Source organism: Pongo abelii, chromosome 5 (assembly GCF_028885655.2).
Source record: "Pongo abelii isolate AG06213 chromosome 5, NHGRI_mPonAbe1-v2.0_pri, whole genome shotgun sequence".
Taxonomy (NCBI): domain Eukaryota; kingdom Metazoa; phylum Chordata; class Mammalia; order Primates; family Hominidae; genus Pongo; species Pongo abelii.
This window is the reverse complement of record NC_071990.2, coordinates 90,434,850-90,454,461: the sequence shown is the minus strand read 5'-3', so window position 1 is coordinate 90,454,461 and position 19,612 is coordinate 90,434,850. Positions and strand designations below refer to the sequence as shown.

At 39.8% G+C, this 19,612-nt stretch overlaps 1 protein-coding gene across 5 annotated transcripts in view; it reads left to right on the top strand.

Moving 5' to 3' along the window:
- The window catches only part of MDN1 (midasin AAA ATPase 1), a 187,150-nt gene that overhangs the window by 91,805 nt on the left and 75,733 nt on the right, over positions 1-19,612 (top strand). For all 5 annotated transcript variants that reach the window (XM_054557862.2, XM_054557860.2, XM_054557859.2 and 2 more), the window contains exons 34-43: positions 5,107-5,325; positions 6,964-7,161; positions 8,738-8,946; positions 9,923-10,045; positions 12,479-12,676; positions 14,253-14,360; positions 14,728-14,916; positions 18,663-18,752; positions 18,858-19,121; positions 19,261-19,522. In XM_054557862.2, the coding sequence (XP_054413837.2) occupies positions 5,107-5,325; positions 6,964-7,161; positions 8,738-8,946; positions 9,923-10,045; positions 12,479-12,676; positions 14,253-14,360; positions 14,728-14,916; positions 18,663-18,752; positions 18,858-19,121; positions 19,261-19,522 (1,860 nt within the window). The remainder of the gene's footprint in view (positions 1-5,106; positions 5,326-6,963; positions 7,162-8,737; positions 8,947-9,922; positions 10,046-12,478; positions 12,677-14,252; positions 14,361-14,727; positions 14,917-18,662; positions 18,753-18,857; positions 19,122-19,260; positions 19,523-19,612) is intronic.

Here is a 19,612-nt window from a genome sequence, read left to right as displayed (position 1 = left end):
CGAAACCCCATCTCTAGTAAAAATACAAAAATTAGCTGGGCGTGGTGGTGGGCGCCTGTAATCCCAGCTACTTGGGAGGCTGAGGCAGGAGAATCGCTTGAACCTGGGAAGTGAAGGTTGCAGTGAGCCAAGATCACGCCGTTGCACTCCAGCCTGGGCAACAGAGCCAGACTCCATCTCAAAAAAAAAAAAAAATTAGGCTGGGATTGCACCATGGTACTCCAGCCTGGGCGACAGACTCCATCTCAAAATAAATAAATAAATAAAATAAATAAATAAATACTTTTTATTATGAAAAATCTCAAGCCTAAAGAAAATAGATTAGTATCCATAACCTAGAATTAACAATTTAAAATATCCAATAAGAGGCAAAACTCCTACTATATGGTTCTTTTTGTTTTTGAAGCCTGTATTGGTTTGATGTATGCATATTTATCTTAGACATTCAATGGAATAAATTTAGAACCCAGATCTGGTTCTAAGACTAAATACATAGTTTTTTGGATCATTTTTATATTCTTAAAGAATATAAAAAAAAGATATCTGCTTCTTTGAAATTGGAATTCATGGCTATGTTCCACTTTTTAAAGGTGCCCTACCACGCGTTTTCTAAAATGAGTAGGGTAGCTGTGGAGAGCATCTAATCTGCATGGAACCCATTCTCACCTGTGGTGTTTTAGGGACGACTGACTCTTGACTAAAGAGCAAAGACCGAGCAAAGACTTCTTTTTAAGAATGGCCCACGGTGAACTGCCACATTTATAGGTATGCACGCTGCTGCTTGAATGACCAGAATTCCCCATGCCTTGTTGAACTTCCTTTTTTCTCTACAGTCTCTACCAATATCACAGTCACCCAGTGGCACAAGAATTGACTAAGCCTGTAGTTAGTTGTCAGACTCATTTGGAGGGCTTGTTGAAATGCAGCTTACAGGGCCCCACACCCAGTGTTTCTTATTCAGCAGGGGCAGAGAATTTGTCTGTCTAACAAGGCCTCAGGTGATGCCACTAATGTTGGTCTAAGGCCCAGGCTCAGAGCCTCAGAACTCAGAATCCATGACTCTTGTGTGCTGTTTGCAGCAGCACATTTATTGTGATAATTCCAGTAAAAGAAGAAGTATAATACAGACTTTTTTGGGGGGGTTGTGGGGAGACAAGGTCTCTGTCACCCAGGCTGGAGTGCAGTGGTGGAATCACGGCTCACAGCAGCCTTGACCTCCTGGGCCCAAGTGATTCTCCTGTCTCAGCCTCCCAAATACTTGGCACTGTAGGCATGCACTACCACGCCAGGCTAATTTTTGTGTTTTTTTAAGAGATGGGGTTTCACCATGTTGCTCAGGCTAGTCTGGAACTCCTGGGCTCGAGTAACCCGTCTGCTTTGCCCACCCTACGTGCTGGGAACTATAGGCAGGAGCCAGAAGACCAAAGCAGGCCTGAAGACAGAAATCGTTAACCAAGCATGGTTTGTCTTTTGGGTCTGTGTCGGGGCTGGATTCCTTCAGGAAGTTACCTTTTCATCTCCTATGGGCTGTGCTTATTCCTTTGTTATTTGGATTGTGATAAGAATGACAGAGGGTTCAGTTGCTCTCACGACCATGCTTGCTGCATCACCAGTGTGCTCCATGCAAGCATGGGAGCCCCGAGGACTTACCTCTGAGCCCCACACCTTGTCCTTAAGGAGCTTGTTTATTCCAGGCTTTCTAGGCTACACAGCAGCAGACTTCCCAGGGAGGCATTAGAGACCTTGAAGGGAGCATGGTGAATAAGGGAAGTGGCTTAATTCACAGCAGTTTTATTTTCTAGAAGTAGATCAGGAAGGCACAACATAAAAACTTCTTTAAAAAACTGTGAAATATAAAACAGGAAACTAGACAAAGCTTTTTGTTTTTAGATTTTCTTTAAAGATAGTTAAAATTTGATGAATTTATTTATTTATTTTTTTGAGACACAGTCTTGCTTTGTTGCCAGGCCGGAGTGCAGTGGTGCAATCTTGGCTCACTGCAACCTCTGCTTCCCGGGTTCAAGTGATTCTCCTGCCTCAGCCTCCCGAGTACCGAGTAGCTGGGACTACAGGCATGTGCCACAACGCCCAGCTAATTTTTGTATTTTTAGTAGAGACGGGGTTTCACCGTGTTGGGAAGGATGGTCTCGATCTCTTGACCTTGTGATCCGCCCACCTTGGCCTCCCAAAGTGCTGGGATTATAGGCGTGAGCCACCATGCCTGGCCGAATTTAATATTGTAACTAATAGTGTCCTTCTAAATTGGATTCTGATCCTAATTGTAGTACTTATATTTATTGTATTATCTTAATGAGTATATAAATACCACTGTGGGTTCTACTTCATTTCTCTAGTATTTTTAGTTCACAAATCTCTGTAGTAGTATTATCCATAAATTCGTAGTATGAACAAAACAAAAGATTCTAAAAGCCAGTCATGGTAGTATGTGCCTATAATCTTAGCTACTCAGGAAGCCAATATGGGAGAATCCCTTGAGCCTAGGAGTTTGAGATTACAGTGAAATATGATTATACCATTGTACCATTGCACTCCAGCCTGGGCAACAGAGCAAGACCCCATCTCTTAAAAAAAAAAAAAAAAAAGGTTCTGTGAAATTGATGTGTTTAAAAAAAAAATTGACCTGTGAAAGGCACATGAACTGCTTTTTACAATCTGAAACTTTTGTAAACAATACTTCTGTATTACGTTGGTTAATGTACCAAGTATTGGTACATTAGTCAATACTTTAATGAACCATTCTGTTTCATTAAAACAAACTATCAGCCAGGCATGGTCATTCACGCCTGTAATCCCAGCACTTTGGGAGGCTGAGGCGGGCAGATCACGAGGTCAAGAGATTGAGACTATCCTGGCCATCATGGGAAATCCAGCAAAAATTAGCTGGGCGTTGTGGCACGCGCCTGTAGTCCCAGCTACTCGGGAGGCTGAGGCAGGAGAATCGCTTGAACCCGAGAGGTGGAGGTTGCCGTGAGCCGAGATCACACCACTTCACTCCAGCCTGGGCAACAGCATGAGGCTCTGTCTCAAAAAAAAAACCCAAAAAAAACAACTATCATTTACAATGATTTCCTTGTGTTATATTCTAAAAGTGGAGATAAGAAACTGTATAGTTCTCCTTAGATAAGGTCAGATTGCTCTCCAGAAAGATGGTATCATTCACAACACAGCCAGCAATGTAGTGAATGTGCCTGCTTGCCACAGTCCCTCCATCAGGGAGTTCTCTCTCTCTCTCTCGTTTTTTTTTTCTTCCTTTGAGACAAGGTCTGGCTCTGTCATCCAGGCTGGAATACAGTGGCACAATATCGACTCACTGCAACCTCTGTCTCCCAGGCTCAAACCATTCTCCCACCTCACCCTCCCAAGTAGCTGGAACTACAGGTGTGCACCACCATGGCCAGCTAATTTTTGTGTATTTTGTAGAGACAGGGTTTTGCCATATTGGCCAGGCTGGTCTTGAACTGGGATTATAGATAGGAGCCATGGTGCCTGGCCTCATTTTAAAAAATATAGTGAAATCCGTTATTTTATCCTTATTAGTTTAGCGGAGGTTTAAAATTTCCTTGTCTTTTGTTATTAGTGACATGGAACATTGTTTGTGTTTTATTTTTATTTTTATTTTTTTGAGACAGAGTCTCACTCTGTCACCTAGGCTGGAGTGTAGTGGTGCTATCTCGGCTCACTGCAACCTCTGCCTTCCAGGTTCAAGCAATTCTCATGCCTCAGCCACCCAAGTAGCTGAGATTACAGGCACGTGCCACCATGTCCAGCTAATTTTTGTATTTTTAGTAGAGATGGGGTTTCACCGTGTTGGCCAGGGTGGTCTTGAACTCCTGGCCTCCAGTGATCTGCCCACCTCGGCCTCTCAAAGTGCTGGTATTACAGGCATAAGCCACCGTGCCTGGCCTTTATTTTTAATGAATTAATCATTTTTCATTTGGTATTCCCTATGTCTTTTGGGGTGATACTTTTTATTACATTTATCACAGGTTTTAATATTCTATTACCTTTATATATTTGTTTTAAAAATACATATGTGAACCTATTTATCTCTGACCTTGTTTCTTAAGTGATCATAATTTAATTTCTATTAATGGACTTTTTCATTTTCATTTTTTAAATTTACCTGGAATTTATTCTTCTCTGAAGTGTGGATCTAAGTACTAGTATTTACTATCTAGTTGTTGAAATAGCATTTAATTTGTTTCCTCATTGTTACTGGAATTTCCCCTTTGCTTTGTCATTTTAAGCTCTTTTTAAAGAGTTTTTTTTTGTAATCAGTATTCTTCCAACCAATTACATTTCTTCTAATTCACAATATATATAGCTTTGGAGGCTGTTGCTGTGCTTTATATTATATCAGTGCTTCTAATCTTTTCTTTCTTTTTAAAATATTCTTTGGTATTCATACTTTAGAGATAAATGTCTACTGTTGACTTAAGACGTTTTATAAAGTACTCAATTTAATTGAGATTACTTTCAATCTATATATACTACTTAAGTATTTTCTTTATTTCGAGACAAATATTATCTGATAGGAAATTGTGATAATTAGAATATTCAACTTGATTCATGAAACAAAATTTGTGAACCCCCCTGATTTGCTGAATTCTGATTGCTGAATAGATGTAAAAAAAAAAAAAAAATTGAATGAATGCCATTGAAAAGATGACATTCTTTATTACATTAAATGGAAAAAATAAATTTATTTAAAATACAAGTAAAATTATAAGATATAACAAAATTTGCATATTTTCTAAAATAATTATAATAGAAGTTCAAAACTGTGTCCGAACTCGAATCAAATGAATAGTTCTTTGAGCAGTTTTCAGGTCAGTATCTAAAACTATAACTCCCAAGGTTTTGTTTTGTTCTTTGGATAGGGATGGACTGCTATTGATGAATCCTTTCGGAATTTGATCAAAGCTGCAGGCTGCTTTTGTTAGAAACAGCATTTATGTGCATTCACAGAACTTTGCTTAGAAGGAGCAGAGACCCCTTTTTGGCCATTTGTGTGCCCCTGGTTATGAACTTTTGTTCTGGGATCTCCCGCTAACAGCAAATGCTTTTTTTGTTTCTTGTGTTTAGGGTCTGACATACCTGAAGTGATGCTGGATTTCATTGACTGGCTGACCCACCAAGAGTTTGGCAGAAAGTGTGTGGTCAGTATCAGAGATATCCTGTCCTGGGTTAACTTCATGAACAAAATGGGGGAGGAAGCTGCTTCGAAAAGGCCAGAGATCATCTCCACTGTGACAACTTTTGTCCATGCTGCATGCCTGGTGTACATAGATGGAATAGGTTCAGGTATGTTGTCTGGTAGCTGGTGGGGACAAGGGGCTCGTATAGAGGGGCATAGGAAAAGGAGCAAGCCCAGGCCTCTGACCCAGCTATTTTACTGAATCACTTCTCAGAACATTTCTAAAACTCAGAATGGCTTTCTTTTTGTTTGTACTCTTTGAAAGGTGATTGGCACACAAGATACACTGCAACTTCTCAAAGCTGGTAGACCAGGTACTTAACAAACATGAAGTGGTGATTATGAGTAGAGTAAAGACTGCTGAAATGTCTTTGCTTCTGAAGCACTGGCTTTTTTTTTTTTTTTTTTTAATTAAGTTCTGGGATACATGTGTTAGGAATAACGCTTAAAATTTTAAAGAAATTGAACACTTGAAAAAAGGGTTTTTAGCAAAGCAATTCTATTTTCGTGCAGAGGGGTATTTTTTTGGCTAGTTGCCATGAGAGTACACTTGAACAAAGGGCACGAGAGCCTTTATTTTTGATGCAAGTTTTGTTTTTGTATTTTTCTTTTATTGGCTGGGGTTGGGTTGTATAACTTAAACTAATTTTGGTTGGCTAGACATTTGAATTTTTTTAGATAAGGTGGGCATGTAAAAGAAAGTGGAGAGGAAGGGGGACAGGTGTTTGTAATGAGTTAGAAAGTTAGTTTTTTTTTTTTTAAATAAGGAAAGGAATGTGAGCTGGTATTGATAACGCCTGGTATTGTGGCATGCCTGGGCATTTAACAAAGGCAAAAAGGAAAAAAGGAGAAAAAGGAAAAGGGTGGGGGTTACTATGAATTAAAGAATAAAAGATTGATCAGATTATTTGAAGAGAAACCGAATACACAGGTTTGTTACATAAGTATACATGTGCCATGGTGGTTTGCCACACCCATCAACCCGTCATCTAGGTTTTAAGCTCCTCATGCATTAGGTATTTGTCCTAATGCTCTCCCTCCCCTTGCCCCCCACGCCCTGACAGGCCCCATGTGTGATGTTCCCCTCCCTGTGTCCATGTGTTCTCATTGTTCAACTCGCACTTATGAGTGAGAACATGTGGTGTTTGGTTTTCTGTTCCTGTGTTAGTTTGCTGAGGATGATGGTTTCCAGCCTCATCCATGACCCTGCAAAGGACATGCACTTATTCTTTTTTATGGCTGCATAGTATTCCATGCTGTATATGTGCCACATTTTCTTTATCCAGTCTATCACTGATGGGCATTCGGGTTGGTTCCAAGTCTTTGCTATTGTGAGTAGAAGCACTGGCCAATGTTTAACATGAGTAGTCATTTTTTGATAATGGGCCTGAATATTTTAAGTTTATTTTAATGTCATAAAAATCACTGTGGTTTTTCAGCCATGAAGATTTGAAATATAAATAAAAATGGTTACTAGTGCCATATTAGGTACTGTATGTAGGCTGATTTATCATTGAGTGACTAGAGTGCTTTACTGAATGATCTGCTGCTTAATTGATAATCCATAGATTGTGGGGGATTCATGTGAGACATCTTTCTTAGGACTGCTTACACTAGAAATCACATTTAGGCTGCAGTTTTGCTGAGGCCTCTTTTTTCCAGGAACCTGTGCTAGAGCTCCTGCTGAATGGTGGTGAAGCTTGGTGTTGTACTGTTGCTTCATGGACTGATCCTCTGTCTTTTAGGGGTAACTTCCTCTGGGTTTGGTACAGCCCTTTTAGCACGAAAAGAATGTCTGAAATTTCTCATTAAGAGGCTTGCCAAGATAGTACGACTTACAGAATATCAGAAAAATGAGTTGAAGATTTATGACAGAATGAAGGCCAAAGAATTCACTGGAATAGATAACCTTTGGGGAATTCATCCATTTTTTATACCAAGGGGTAAGAATGATTTTTAAAAAATGAATTTTCCTTTTCTATAGATTACAGATACTTGGCTTTTATTGTGACTTAGTTTTAATGTGTAATACTCATGATTATATTTGCACTAACTGAGTTAGATTCTGACTTGGGAATAACCATAATTGTGTGAATGGTTGAAAATACGTAACTGGCATGTAAAAATAGAGGGAAATAGAGACTTCAATCTATAAATAGATTGTCTTATACAGTGCTTATTTTTTTATTAGTTGGTTCCCGCAATAGGAACTTTCCTATAGTAAAGCTCTAAACTCTACTAATGTTGATAGTAAACTTTTAAGTGGCTTGCAAAGACCTATTTAGCCTATAATGTATCTTAACTATACAACCTCATCATCTTTTACAGAAACAGGTTTTGTGAACCCTTGAAGGCTGGTAATGTGTCATTCCTGATCCGGTCCCTGGCATCTGACATTTAGGCCTCACAGTCATAGGCACTCAGAAAATTTCTGATGGATGAGTGAATGGTTAAATGGGAAATGCAGTAGTCTAGGAGATAGTGGGTTTGTGTTCTAATATCTAACTAGATTGCCTCTACCAAATATTTAAATGAGGCAGTTAGATTAGCTACTTCTAAGGTGCTCCTACTTTTTCAGTATGTTGTTTCTGTAGCAGAGTCATCTGTTTCTTGTCCCTCTGCCCTCTCTATGTTAATGATTGATGAATGCCTGAAATATATGGAGTTGCAGTGGCAATTACTGGGGTTTCAGTGGTGAACATAACCAGTCCAGGTTCCATTGCCCTTGCCCCTGTCCTCAGAGCTCCATCTCTCCTTAGCAGTATTCTCTCTTCATCCCTGATGGGCTGTATAATCTAACCATCAAATCCCTTCTCTAAGCCACCATCACAGGATTCAGTGCTCCTGTGTAGGAGATATATGCTAGTGGCCTAGAACTGGGGTGGTCATTGCTTCTGCTACCAAGGGTGAGGTAATAAATGTTTTCCTAGCCTCACTCCCTTCAAACTGGTGTACAAAAAAAAAACAACCAAAAAACAAAACGAAAACAAAACAAAAACTTCTTCCAAGAGACAGTGGCACATATATTAAATCTTACAAGTCTGTTATTAGTCCTGCATATCTGTTAACTTATGGGTTAAGGACATAGTGTGAATTGTTTTGGTGGCCAAAAACATTGGATGAAATTGATTATGTGGAACCATGTGGCCCATACACCTAGCTTACACTTGGTTTTTAGGAAAGTAACTATGAAGGTAAATTGTACAAGTACATACAGTGATTCAGGGTATAGGTTGTGAAAGGACAGGTGTGTGTTTGCATGTACATGTATGTGTATAGGAGATGGAGAGATCTGTGTAGTAGGCACTGTTGAAGAAAACATGCTATTGGATATTCCTTTAAAGCATTTTATGGATCTAGAAGTGGGGAAATATTGAAATAGGGATTGAACATTTTCACTGCAAACGGTATTTCACTAACTGATAGCCCATGTGGTAGATTTTTAAAATCTTGAGTTGATGCATACATGTGATTTGGTGATATCCCGCTTATACGTGGCTTTACTTTTCTCCACTTAAGGACCTGTCCTACACAGGAATAATATTGCAGACTATGCACTCAGTGCAGGGACCACTGCTATGAATGCACAGAGGCTCTTAAGAGCTACCAAACTGAAGAAACCCATTCTTCTGGAGGGTTCCCCTGGTGTTGGCAAGACAAGTTTGGTGGGAGCATTAGCAAAGGCTTCAGGAAATACCCTTGTTAGAATCAACTTATCAGAGCAAACGGTAAGCTCAGTCATCCTACAGCTGATGGAGATAGCTATAGATAGTAATGTCTGTGTCAATTTATAGTTTCCTAATCAGAAATGGTTACATTATCAGTATCCTCAATATTTCTTTTCTTTTCTTTTTTTTGTTTTTTTGAGACAGAGTCTCGTTCTGTTGCCCAGGCTGGAGTGCAGTGGGGTGCAAGTCTCCTGCCTCAGTCTCCCTAATCGCTGGGATTACAGGTGCCCGCCACCACACCTAGCTAATTTTTGTATTTTTAGTAGAGACAGGGTTTCACCATGTTGGCCAGGCTGGTCTCAAACTGCTTATGTCAAGTGATCCACCTGCCTTGGCCTCCCAAAGTGTTGGGATTACAGGTGTAAGCCATGGCGCCCGGCCTGTATCCTCAGATATTTCATATCATAATAAAGACCACAGCAACATGACCTTCCAAACTAAGTCTTCTTTGGATTTGTTAATTGCTGATACCTATAATATTAATTCTCTCTGGATGCTTTATTCTAATTCTCTTTCGAGAGAGAATTATCCACTTTGATATTTGCTGTAATATAACCCCAGTTAATTTTTTGCTTAAATTTTTTTTTAAAAAGTAGTAGAAATAAAATGACTTTTAACAATCTAGGGAAAATATGGTAAGATGACAAATTGAATGAGAATCCTTTGGAATAGGGTTTTGTTTTCTTTTTTTTTTTTTAAGCCTGTCAATTAAATTCCAAGTACAGCCAATGTTGACAACTGTTAACCTAGAGCACCAGCTCAAATTGATGGATATATGGAGCATGTTGGGAAAGTTCTTGGGGGCATGTTTGGGCTCTTGGTAAAGAGAGCTGGGATTGGTTAGTTCTATCTTGGGTGTAGGAAGGAAGAGTAGTGGTGCCAGCCCCAAATATTTATCATTTCAGATTTAGGGTGTTAGAATCCAGTTGATTTTTTAAGTAATAATGGCTTTTCTCCATTTCTTCCCCTTTCAAAGGACATCACAGACCTGTTTGGAGCAGATCTACCTGTTGAAGGTGGCAAGGGAGGAGAGTTTGCCTGGCGTGATGGCCCCTTACTGGCAGCTTTGAAGGCAGGCCATTGGGTGGTGTTGGATGAGGTGAGGGGCCTGTTTGTCGTGCCCAAGACAGTGATCATGTGTGTGAGGAGCAGTCATCCTTTCACAGTTCCATTTCACAATCCATTTCTCAGTGGAAGATCCCTCTGATGACTTTTCTCTAATGAAAAGATCCTCTGTGGTTTCCTTTAAGAATGAGGAAGGTCACTTGGCAGAATACACAAAAAGAGGCCCTTGTACATAAAACCTACAAACTCTCCCACTGTTTAAAGTTATCCTTCAGAGGAAAACTGCATCGTTACTAGTTTAGTCTCTGGCAGGCTTGCCGTTTTTGCATTTATTTTAGAGGCATTTTACAAATAGTGTCAACTGCTTCATGTTTTATTAGTGCACCAGAGACACTAAGGAAAGACATACAAAATGACCTACCGAAATGAGGAAACGATCAGTTATATGTGCATATTGGGTAAATTATTCATCAGAAGAAAGAGCAGAGTATGAGACATGATAAATACTGAATCTGACAGCTAGAGATATGGAGCTGGGTCAGTTTGGGGTGCACAATATTCAGGAAAAGGCTAGAAATATTTGTGGAGCTGAAATGATTAGAGTGATGTACGTGTCACAGGTGAGACTTTGGACACAGGCTGCAACAGGTCCCCCAGGTTCAGACTCCTGGGTCCGATCATCAGAGAGGGTGCTGTGGGACTCCTGTCTGCTGAGCTGCTTTCTGCCTTTTATTCTTGGGATAACAAGGAGAGGGAATTTTTCCCCATTTTTCAGATTTTTTTTTTTTTAACAAGATGTCTGATACAATATATATTAGCCAGGAAAAGAGAAAGCCTAGTTTTAAAGCTGAAGGCTACTGACCATACTTAGTATTTAGTGGAATTGTGTGTTTAGTGGAATTGCATTCAGGGACGGCAAGACCTTCTAGATTTATAAACACATTTAAGAGCGGCCTTCTGTTTGGGAATATACAGAAGTGTTTGTGCTTTGTGGTGCTTGTGTAAACATGACACTTGAAATTCTAATGTAGTATGCTCTGATTTTTGCCTGTTTGCATTTTATTAACTTGTATTTTCCCAATCTCCTTTTTCTATGTTACCAACAAACCACACATGCTTCACATCCCTGATCTCTGAACTACTTATCTGAAGACCTACATTCAGCTCTTTTCATCCTGGCACAAGAGCCCCTTGTAATTGTTCTTATTTACAAAATTGGTGGAAATCAGCTGTATTAACTCACTTTATATCCTGACTTTGAAACCCGTTGGAGATTTTGTTCAGTGTTTGAGATGGGAAAGTATTTAAAGAGTTAGCAAATCTTATCTATTCTCTACAATTAGTGTTACGTGTCTTTTTCTTTTTCTTTTCTTTTTTTTTTTTTTTCCTATTTTTCTTTTTTTTTTTTTTAGGCAGTCTCAGTCTGCCGCCCAGGCTGGAGTGCAGTGGTGGGTTCTCGGCTCACTGTAACCTCCTCCTCCCAGGTTCAAGTGAATCGTGAATCTTCTGCCTTAGCCACCTGAGTAGCTGGGATTACAGGCATGCGCCACATGTCTAAGTTTTGTATTTTTAGTAGAGACAAGTTTTCGCTATGTTGGCCCGCCTGGTCTTGAACTCCTGGCCTCAAGTGATCCACCTGCCTCGGCCTTCCAAAGTGTTGGGATTACAGGCGTGAGCCACCATTCCTGGCTAATTTGTGTTACACATCTTAAAAACTCAGATTGTGAAAATGAAATATCTGTGTATTGGCAAGTTTTTCTGCAAGTTATTACTTAACAGAGCAGGTTAATATAGGTTATATATAATGGCTACAGTTTAACTTTTGAGAAGATTCTTAACTTTAAAATATAATTTGAGCATTTATTCAGTTTAAAGATTATTAATATATGTGTGTATACATACGTGTGTGTGTGTTTGTGTGTGTGTGTATAAAATACCAGCCAAAATCTCTTTAACGTACATGGGAAATAAAGAATAATAGAATTGGACCAGGTACAGTGGCTCATGCCTGTAATTCTAACATTAGGAAGCTAAGGTTGGAGAATTACTTGAGCCCAGGAGTTTGAGACCATCCTGGACAACATAACAAGACCTTGACTCTACCAAAAAAAAAAAAAAAAAAGAATTAGCTGGATGTGGTGGTGCACACCTGTGGTCACAGCTATGCAGCAGGCTGAGATGGGAGGATCTCTTGAGCCCTGGAGGTAGAGGTTGCAGTGAGCTGTGATTGTGCCACTGCACTGCAGCCTGGGTGACAGAGTGAAACCCTGTCTCAAAAACAAAAGAGTAATAGAATGAAGACAAACCAACCATAACTCAGCCGAAAATACAGAAGGTTATCAATATTGTTTGAAATTCCCTTTCTGAAGATAATTCTAGCTTTATTTGCTGCATATTATTCCCCTGCTTTTTGTTGCAGTTGTATAACATATTTGAGACAAATATATGTACTTTCTTCTTTAAATAGCTTAACCTGGCTTCTCAGTCTGTATTGGAAGGACTCAATGCTTGTTTTGACCACCGAGGAGAAATCTATGTGCCTGAGTTAGGAATGAGCTTTCAAGTGCAGCATGAAAAGACGAAGATTTTTGGGTGTCAGAATCCCTTTAGACAAGGAGGTGGGAGGAAAGGCTTGCCCAGGTCTTTCCTTAACAGATTCACTCAGGTAAGATTTGCTGTTGCCATAGAGACCAAAGATAGACTGTGAGGGGATAAGACTACTATTATGAAGCCTTTAAGGATGTTCACTGAGAATTACAGAGGATCAGCTTAACGATCCTCTTTCTTGTCCTTATATGATCAATATTAATGTGACTGATTCCCATCATTGCTTCTGTCCTTCATCTTTTGCCCTGGAAGACTAGATGTGTTATCAGCTGGAAGAAAGTGAGGTCCCCAGCCTTTTCAGGATTCTGTGACTGCACTCTGGGATGAAGTCCAGTCTTGGACCTTTTCAATTGTCCCTCTGATCTGTTGAAATATATAAGAAAAATTTTTATTGAAAATAATGCATTTTAACTAAAGAAAAGAAGGAACAGAAAACTACTATGAAGAATAAAAATCCACTATTCCCCAGTCAGTCATTATTAACATTTTGGTATCTTATGCCTTTATTCTTACTTGCGGAGGGGTACCTGTGTATGTGTATGCTTACTTCTTTTAACATCAGTTTTTCAGAGTTTAACATCATCAATCCAGAGGTTTGGAAATGTCTCTAGATTTCTTTAGTGTCACTGTCTCTTATGATTAAGAATTGGCTGAGTATCTTTTAAGAATGTTTTATTGGCTGGGCATGGTGGATCATGCCTGTAATCCCAGCACTTTGGGAGGCCAAGGCAGGTGGATCACCTGAGGTCAGGAGTTCGAGACCAGTCTGGCCAATATGGCGAAACCCTGTCTCTATTAAAAATATAAAAATTAGCTGTGTGTGGTGGCAGGTGCCTGTAATCCCAGCTACTGAGGAGGCTGAGGCAGCAGAATCGCTTGAACCTGGGAGGTGGAGGTTGCAGTGAGCTGAGATCGCGCCATTGTACTCCAGCCTTGGCGACAGAACGGGACTCCATCTTAAAAAAAGAAGAATGTTTTATTGAGAAAACTTTCAAACATATGGAAAAATTGGATGACTTTTATAGTGAATACTCGTATCTACCACCCAGATTTAAAAGCATTTTACATTATATATAGGAAATTTTTAATAACATGTATCTTTTTTTTTTTTTGAGATGGAGTCTTCTTGCTCTGTTGCCCAGGCTGGAGTGCAGTGGCGTGATCTTGGCTCACTGCAATTTCCTCCTCCTGGGAGCAAGCAATTCTCCTGCCTCAGTCTCCTGAGTAGCTGAGACACAGGCGCATGCCACTATGCCCAGCTAATTTTTGTATTTTTAGTGAAGACAGGGTTTCATCATGCTGGTCAGGATGGTCTTGATCTTTTGACCTCATGATCCACCTGTCTTGGCCTCCCAAAGTGCTGGGATTACAGGTGTGAGCCATTGCACTGGGCCTCTTTTTTCTTTAATTCACTAGAATAGAACTTAAAAACAAAACCTCTACTCTGCTGTATTTAGAAGATTTTATGATTCTTTATTCTCAAAACACAAAAAAAATTTCTATGACTGAAAATTATATTTCTCATGTATTGTTACTTGGTATTAAAGATTTTGCATAATAAGACATGGTAGTCATTTCTAGTGTTTGGTAAAGAGAAACAAAGGCATTTCTTCATGTTATTTTTGGATTTCTAGGTCTTCGTTGATCCCCTTACAGTAATTGACATGGAGTTCATTGCCAGTACTTTGTTTCCAGCCATTGAGAAAAATATTGTTAAGAAAATGGTTGCTTTCAATAACCAAGTAAGTACCTACATGTATTGGTTTCTTTTTTTTCTGGCTGTATTTGAACCAGCATTTTTTCAACATAGAGTTCTACCAAATTATCAGGATCTCTAACTAAAAAAAATTACTTTGAATTCTACAGGTTTCTAGTGGAAGGCACACTATGTAGTGGAGGCTTCCGGTAATTCATTTCTGTATTGTGACTACCAGTGTTAATGCTTAGAGGATATGCCAGGCATTTGGAAGTCTTGAGAAAGAGGCTCTGAATCAAGCCTGTTAATTTTTGTTTCAGATTACGGATGCTTTTGTAGTACATTCCTAGTACTTAATTCAGTGCGTAGTAGTAAGCAGGGCATGTTTCCCAATCAGGATGTTTTCTTTCTAGATTGATCATGAAGTGACTGTTGAGAAGAAATGGGGGCAAAAAGGAGGACCCTGGGAATTCAACCTCCGGGACCTTTTCCGCTGGTGTCAGTTGATGCTGGTTGACCAGTCCCCTGGGTGTTATGATCCTGGTCAGCATGTATTTTTGGTCTATGGTGAAAGAATGAGAACCGAAGAAGACAAAAAAAAGGTGAGTTTCACACTTGGTATTTGTATTTCTTTCCATCTGAAAGTTGATTTCCTGTGGGTGAGAAAGAACATACACTAATAGCAAGCCATTTTTTTTTTTTTTTTTTTTTTGAAACTGAGTTTCATTCTTGTTGCCCGGGCTGGAGTGCAATGGTGTAATCTTGGCTTGCTGCAACTTCGCCTCCCAGGTTCAAGTGATTCTCCTGCCTTAGCCTCCCAAGTAGCTGGGATTACAGGCATGAGCCACCACTTCTGGCTAATTTTTTGTATTTAGTAGAAACGGGATTTCACCGTATTGGTCAGGCAGATCTCTACTCCTGAATTCAGATGATCCACCTGTCTCAGCCTCCCAAAGTGCTGGGATTACAGGCGTGAGCCACTGCATCTGGCTAGCAAGCCTGTTAAAGCTGCTTCAAAATTTAAAAGTTAAAAGAACAGACTAAACGTTCTCCTACCTTGGGGTCTCACAATGTAGAGTAGCTTGCTTTAGAGGACATAATTTGCTTATCTATCCAAATCCCCATGATCACATACCTTAAAGCAGTATTGCCCTCCAGTAGTAAAGAACTAAGTCTTCATCATCTTTACAGGTACCAAGGTGAGAAGCAGGAGGAGGCAGACAGGTGATACTCCGTAGAAGAGGAAGTTTTTCTGTTTTGTTTTGTTTTTAAATAAATGTCAAATTACAAAGCATTTTGTCTAGAAAGTATAATCGTATAAAGAGGGAATATTCTGTGTTTAAGTGAAAATAAAAATACCTGTTTGTAAAACTAGAATTCCTACTGTAAGGAATTGTAATAATGTGTGCATTTTAGTTTGTGGTATTTAAAATCCTGTCTCGCTGAATGCTCACAATAGCTGTAGGCAGGAGGTGCTGTCATGGCATCTTACAGGTGAAGATCCAAGGCTTAAAGTTATGGAGTGTCACAGGTAGCAGAGCCAGCTTTCCAGTTTAGGCCCTCTCCAGTTTGTCTGCTGTTTCCTTCCAGTAAACTTCACTGTTTGAAAATAAATGAATAGATACATAGATGCATGCACTAGAAGCAGTAACCTCCTTGTTGAAATGTGAAGATGTGGCTGGCCCATAGCACATGTGACTTTCACAGCCCTTTCATTCTGCTACCCATTCTGTTTGTTCTTATTTATTTATTTTTTTTGGATTGCAAAAATTTATTAAAATTGGAGACATTGTTTTAATCTTCTTGTGCCATGAGACTCCATCAGGCGGTCTACAAAGACCATTGGGAGGCTGAGGATCACTTGAGCCCAGAAGTTTGAGGCTGTAGTAAGCTTCAAAGGCCACTGCACTCCAGCTTGGGTGAGGCAAGACCCTTTCAAGCAGTAAGCTGCATGCTTGCTTGTTGTGGTCATTAAAAGCCCTAGTTGAGGATAACAGGTCTGCCTGCATTTCTTCAAGCATGAATTCTTAGTTCTTTGCTTCTTTAAAACTTGCTCCACACAGTGTAGTCAAGCCGACTCTCCATACCTTTAAAAGGTATGACAGGAACTGTCTTCATGTCCTTACCCAAGCAAGCCATCCATGGATAAAAACGTTACCAGGAGTAGAACCATTGAGCTGGTCCAGACAAGTTGGACTCCACCATTTCAACTTCCAGCTTTCTGTCTAATGCCTGTGTGCCAATGGCTTGAGTTAGGCTTGCTCTTTAGGACCTGGGAAGAAACAATTCAGTAGCTATTCTCATCCCTCCTTTGGGACACAACTGTCCGTAAGGTGCTATCCAGAGCCACACTGCATCTGCAACCAGCACCATTCCTCACAGGAGTCGACTTCTACCTCGAAAAGCTGTTCTTATTTTTTTTGAGGCAGGGTCTCACTTTGTTGCCTAGGCTGGAATGCAGTGGCACAATGCTGGCTTAATGTAGCCTTGACCTCCTGGGCTCAAGGGATCCTCCCACCCCAGCCCACTGATAAGCTGGGACTATAGGCACATGCCACCACAGCCTGGCTAATTTGTTTTTACTTTTAATAGAGATGTGGTCTTGCTGTGTTGTCCAGGCTGGTCTTGTACTCCTGGGCTCAAGCAGTCTTCCTGCCTCAGTCTCCCAAAGTGCTGTGATTACAAGTGGAGTGAGCCACTGTGCCCGGCCACCCAGAGCTTCTTTAGTGTGGTATTCAGAATCTAATTACACACTAACTCATTTATCATATGTAGGTGACTTTCAATCATTTGATTAGGAGAAAGTCTTAGTAGTTTTTAACAGCTTTATTGATATATAATTCATATAATCAGCTAGTATTTTAATTTCTTCATCCACTTATAGTATATTAATTATGACCAAAACACATGCCAGTTGTTGAATGATTGATTAGTCAGGTGCTGGGTCATTGTGGTATGTGGAAGTTTTCCATCACTCTTCCAATTCAGGGTTATTGTAATAGACCTTATAGGTGTTTTCTAGTTGGGGAGACAAGGTCAAGAAAAATAATGTCATAGAAGGATAAAGTCTATAAAAGCTAGAAGAGTCCAGTTGAATTGAATTTTGATTTTATAAAGCTAAACCGAAGAGCTAGATTGGGAATTTTTTTTTTTTTTTTTTTTTTTTTTTTGAGATGGAGTCTTGCTCTGTCGCCCAGGCTGGAGTACAGTGGCGTGATCTTGGCTCACTGCAACCTGGGTTCAAGTGATTCTCCTGCCTCAGCCTCCCGAGTAGCAATATTTGTAATTTTAACCCTCTGGTAGAACATCAGGGGTTGGGGATTATATGCTTTAGTGTGGAACATGAGGTCGTGTATCACCTGGACTCATAGGTAGGTGACAGGAACACTTTCCTATGCTGCTTTTAGTCTCACAGTCCAATGTTTGACACTGATTATGATTTTATCTATATTATTTTTATTTTTTAACTTCATTGCAGTATTCAATTATATAAGTGTTGCTGCTTTTTAGAAATACTATTTTGTATACTTTATTTATTTTTTTTCTGGCTCTAATTTTCCCTACTTCTGTGGGCTAAATTAATGTTTTTTATATACCTCTATCCCCGCCCCCCCAACCATTACTCTTAGATTTTTTAGAGATCCAAAATAAAAGAGAGTCAACAGAACATTTTCTAATAGCATTACTGCTAATGAAAGGATAACAATGTAAATAATTGGTTAGAGGAATAAATTTGGTTTTCATATCTACATAAATGTTTGGAGGGATAACATGTTTTTGGAGGCTGACTGGCTTAGATTTAAAATCGGTCACCAACCATGGGCAAATTCTATAACTCTTGTGAGTGCTGTTGTCTATATAAAATGGACATGGTAACTATTTTGCATGGGTATAAAGAGAAGAAATAATCTACCAAAGTACTTAATACAGTGTTTGGTACATAGGAGGTGGTTAATGAATGGTCATTTTTCTTTATAATCTTCGTATTACTGTTCTATCGTCTTTTTAGGTAGTATCATCAATGATGAAAGCAAACAACTCTTTTTTGTCTCTAGATTTCAATACTACAGTGTCCATGGCTTCAATTTAATTTATGGTGCATTCTCACTAGAATCTCAGATGGTTTGGAATATGACTGCTATGTTCTCAATCTCAAATTTACTTTCATTCCAAAGAATTAAATAAATGCAGTCAATCCTTTTTATAAGAGAAAATTCAAAAGGATAAGGGAATTGTGTCCAGTGTTTTTAGAATAGTGACTCTTATCACTGTGCTTGTTTTCTAGAAAGTTTGCCTAAGAATTAGGTGGAGTGATTTGTGTTTTTATTGCATTATCTTCTTCCTTTAGGTCATTGCTGTATTCAAGGATGTGTTTGGTTCAAATTCCAACCCATACATGGGAACCAGACTATTTCGTATCACTCCCTATGATGTTCAGGTAAGGAGACTAGGATAATCCTCTATCCTTTGACATTTTTTAATGGTTTCTTCTGCTCCCACTACCAGGCACGCTTATGGAAATCTCACTGGCCTGTCTTTTCAGTTGGGCTACTCAGTCCTTTCCCGTGGGAGCTGTGTTCCTCACCCGTCCCGCCATCCCCTGTTGCTCCTGCACCAGTCATTCCAACCCCTGGAGTCAATCATGAAGTGTGTGCAGATGAGCTGGATGGTCATCCTGGTCGGGCCAGCCTCTGTGGGCAAGACCAGCCTGGTCCAGCTTCTGGCATACCTTACTGGCCACACATTAAAGATCATGGCTATGAACAGTGCAATGGATACTACTGAGCTGCTGGGTGGATTTGAGCAGGTAACCAGTCTGCCTTCATATTTTCTGGCAAAGCATAATAAACCCCGTGGTCTGACTGAGGGTCTTCTGAGTTGGTGATGAGTACAGATAACAGTATTCTCTGACCCTGTGATGAGTTCATGTCCTCTGGAAATTACAGGTTGATCTTATACGACCTTGGAGGCGGCTGCTAGAGAAGGTGGAGGGAACTGTAAGGGCACTGTTAAGGGATAGCCTCCTTATCAGTGCTGATGATGCAGAAGTAGTGCTGCGAGCCTGGAGTCATTTTCTTCTGACATATAAGCCTAAGTGTCTTGGAGAAGGTGGTATAGCTATCACGATGGAGATTGTCAACAAACTAGAAGCAGTGTTATTGCTTATGCAGCGACTCAACAATAAAATCAACTCATACTCCAAGGCAGGTATGTATATTTGGATCTCTGTATCAGGAACTTAACCATTGCTTAATTGTGTCCATTTACACGTAATAGATTTACAAATGTTTTGTATTA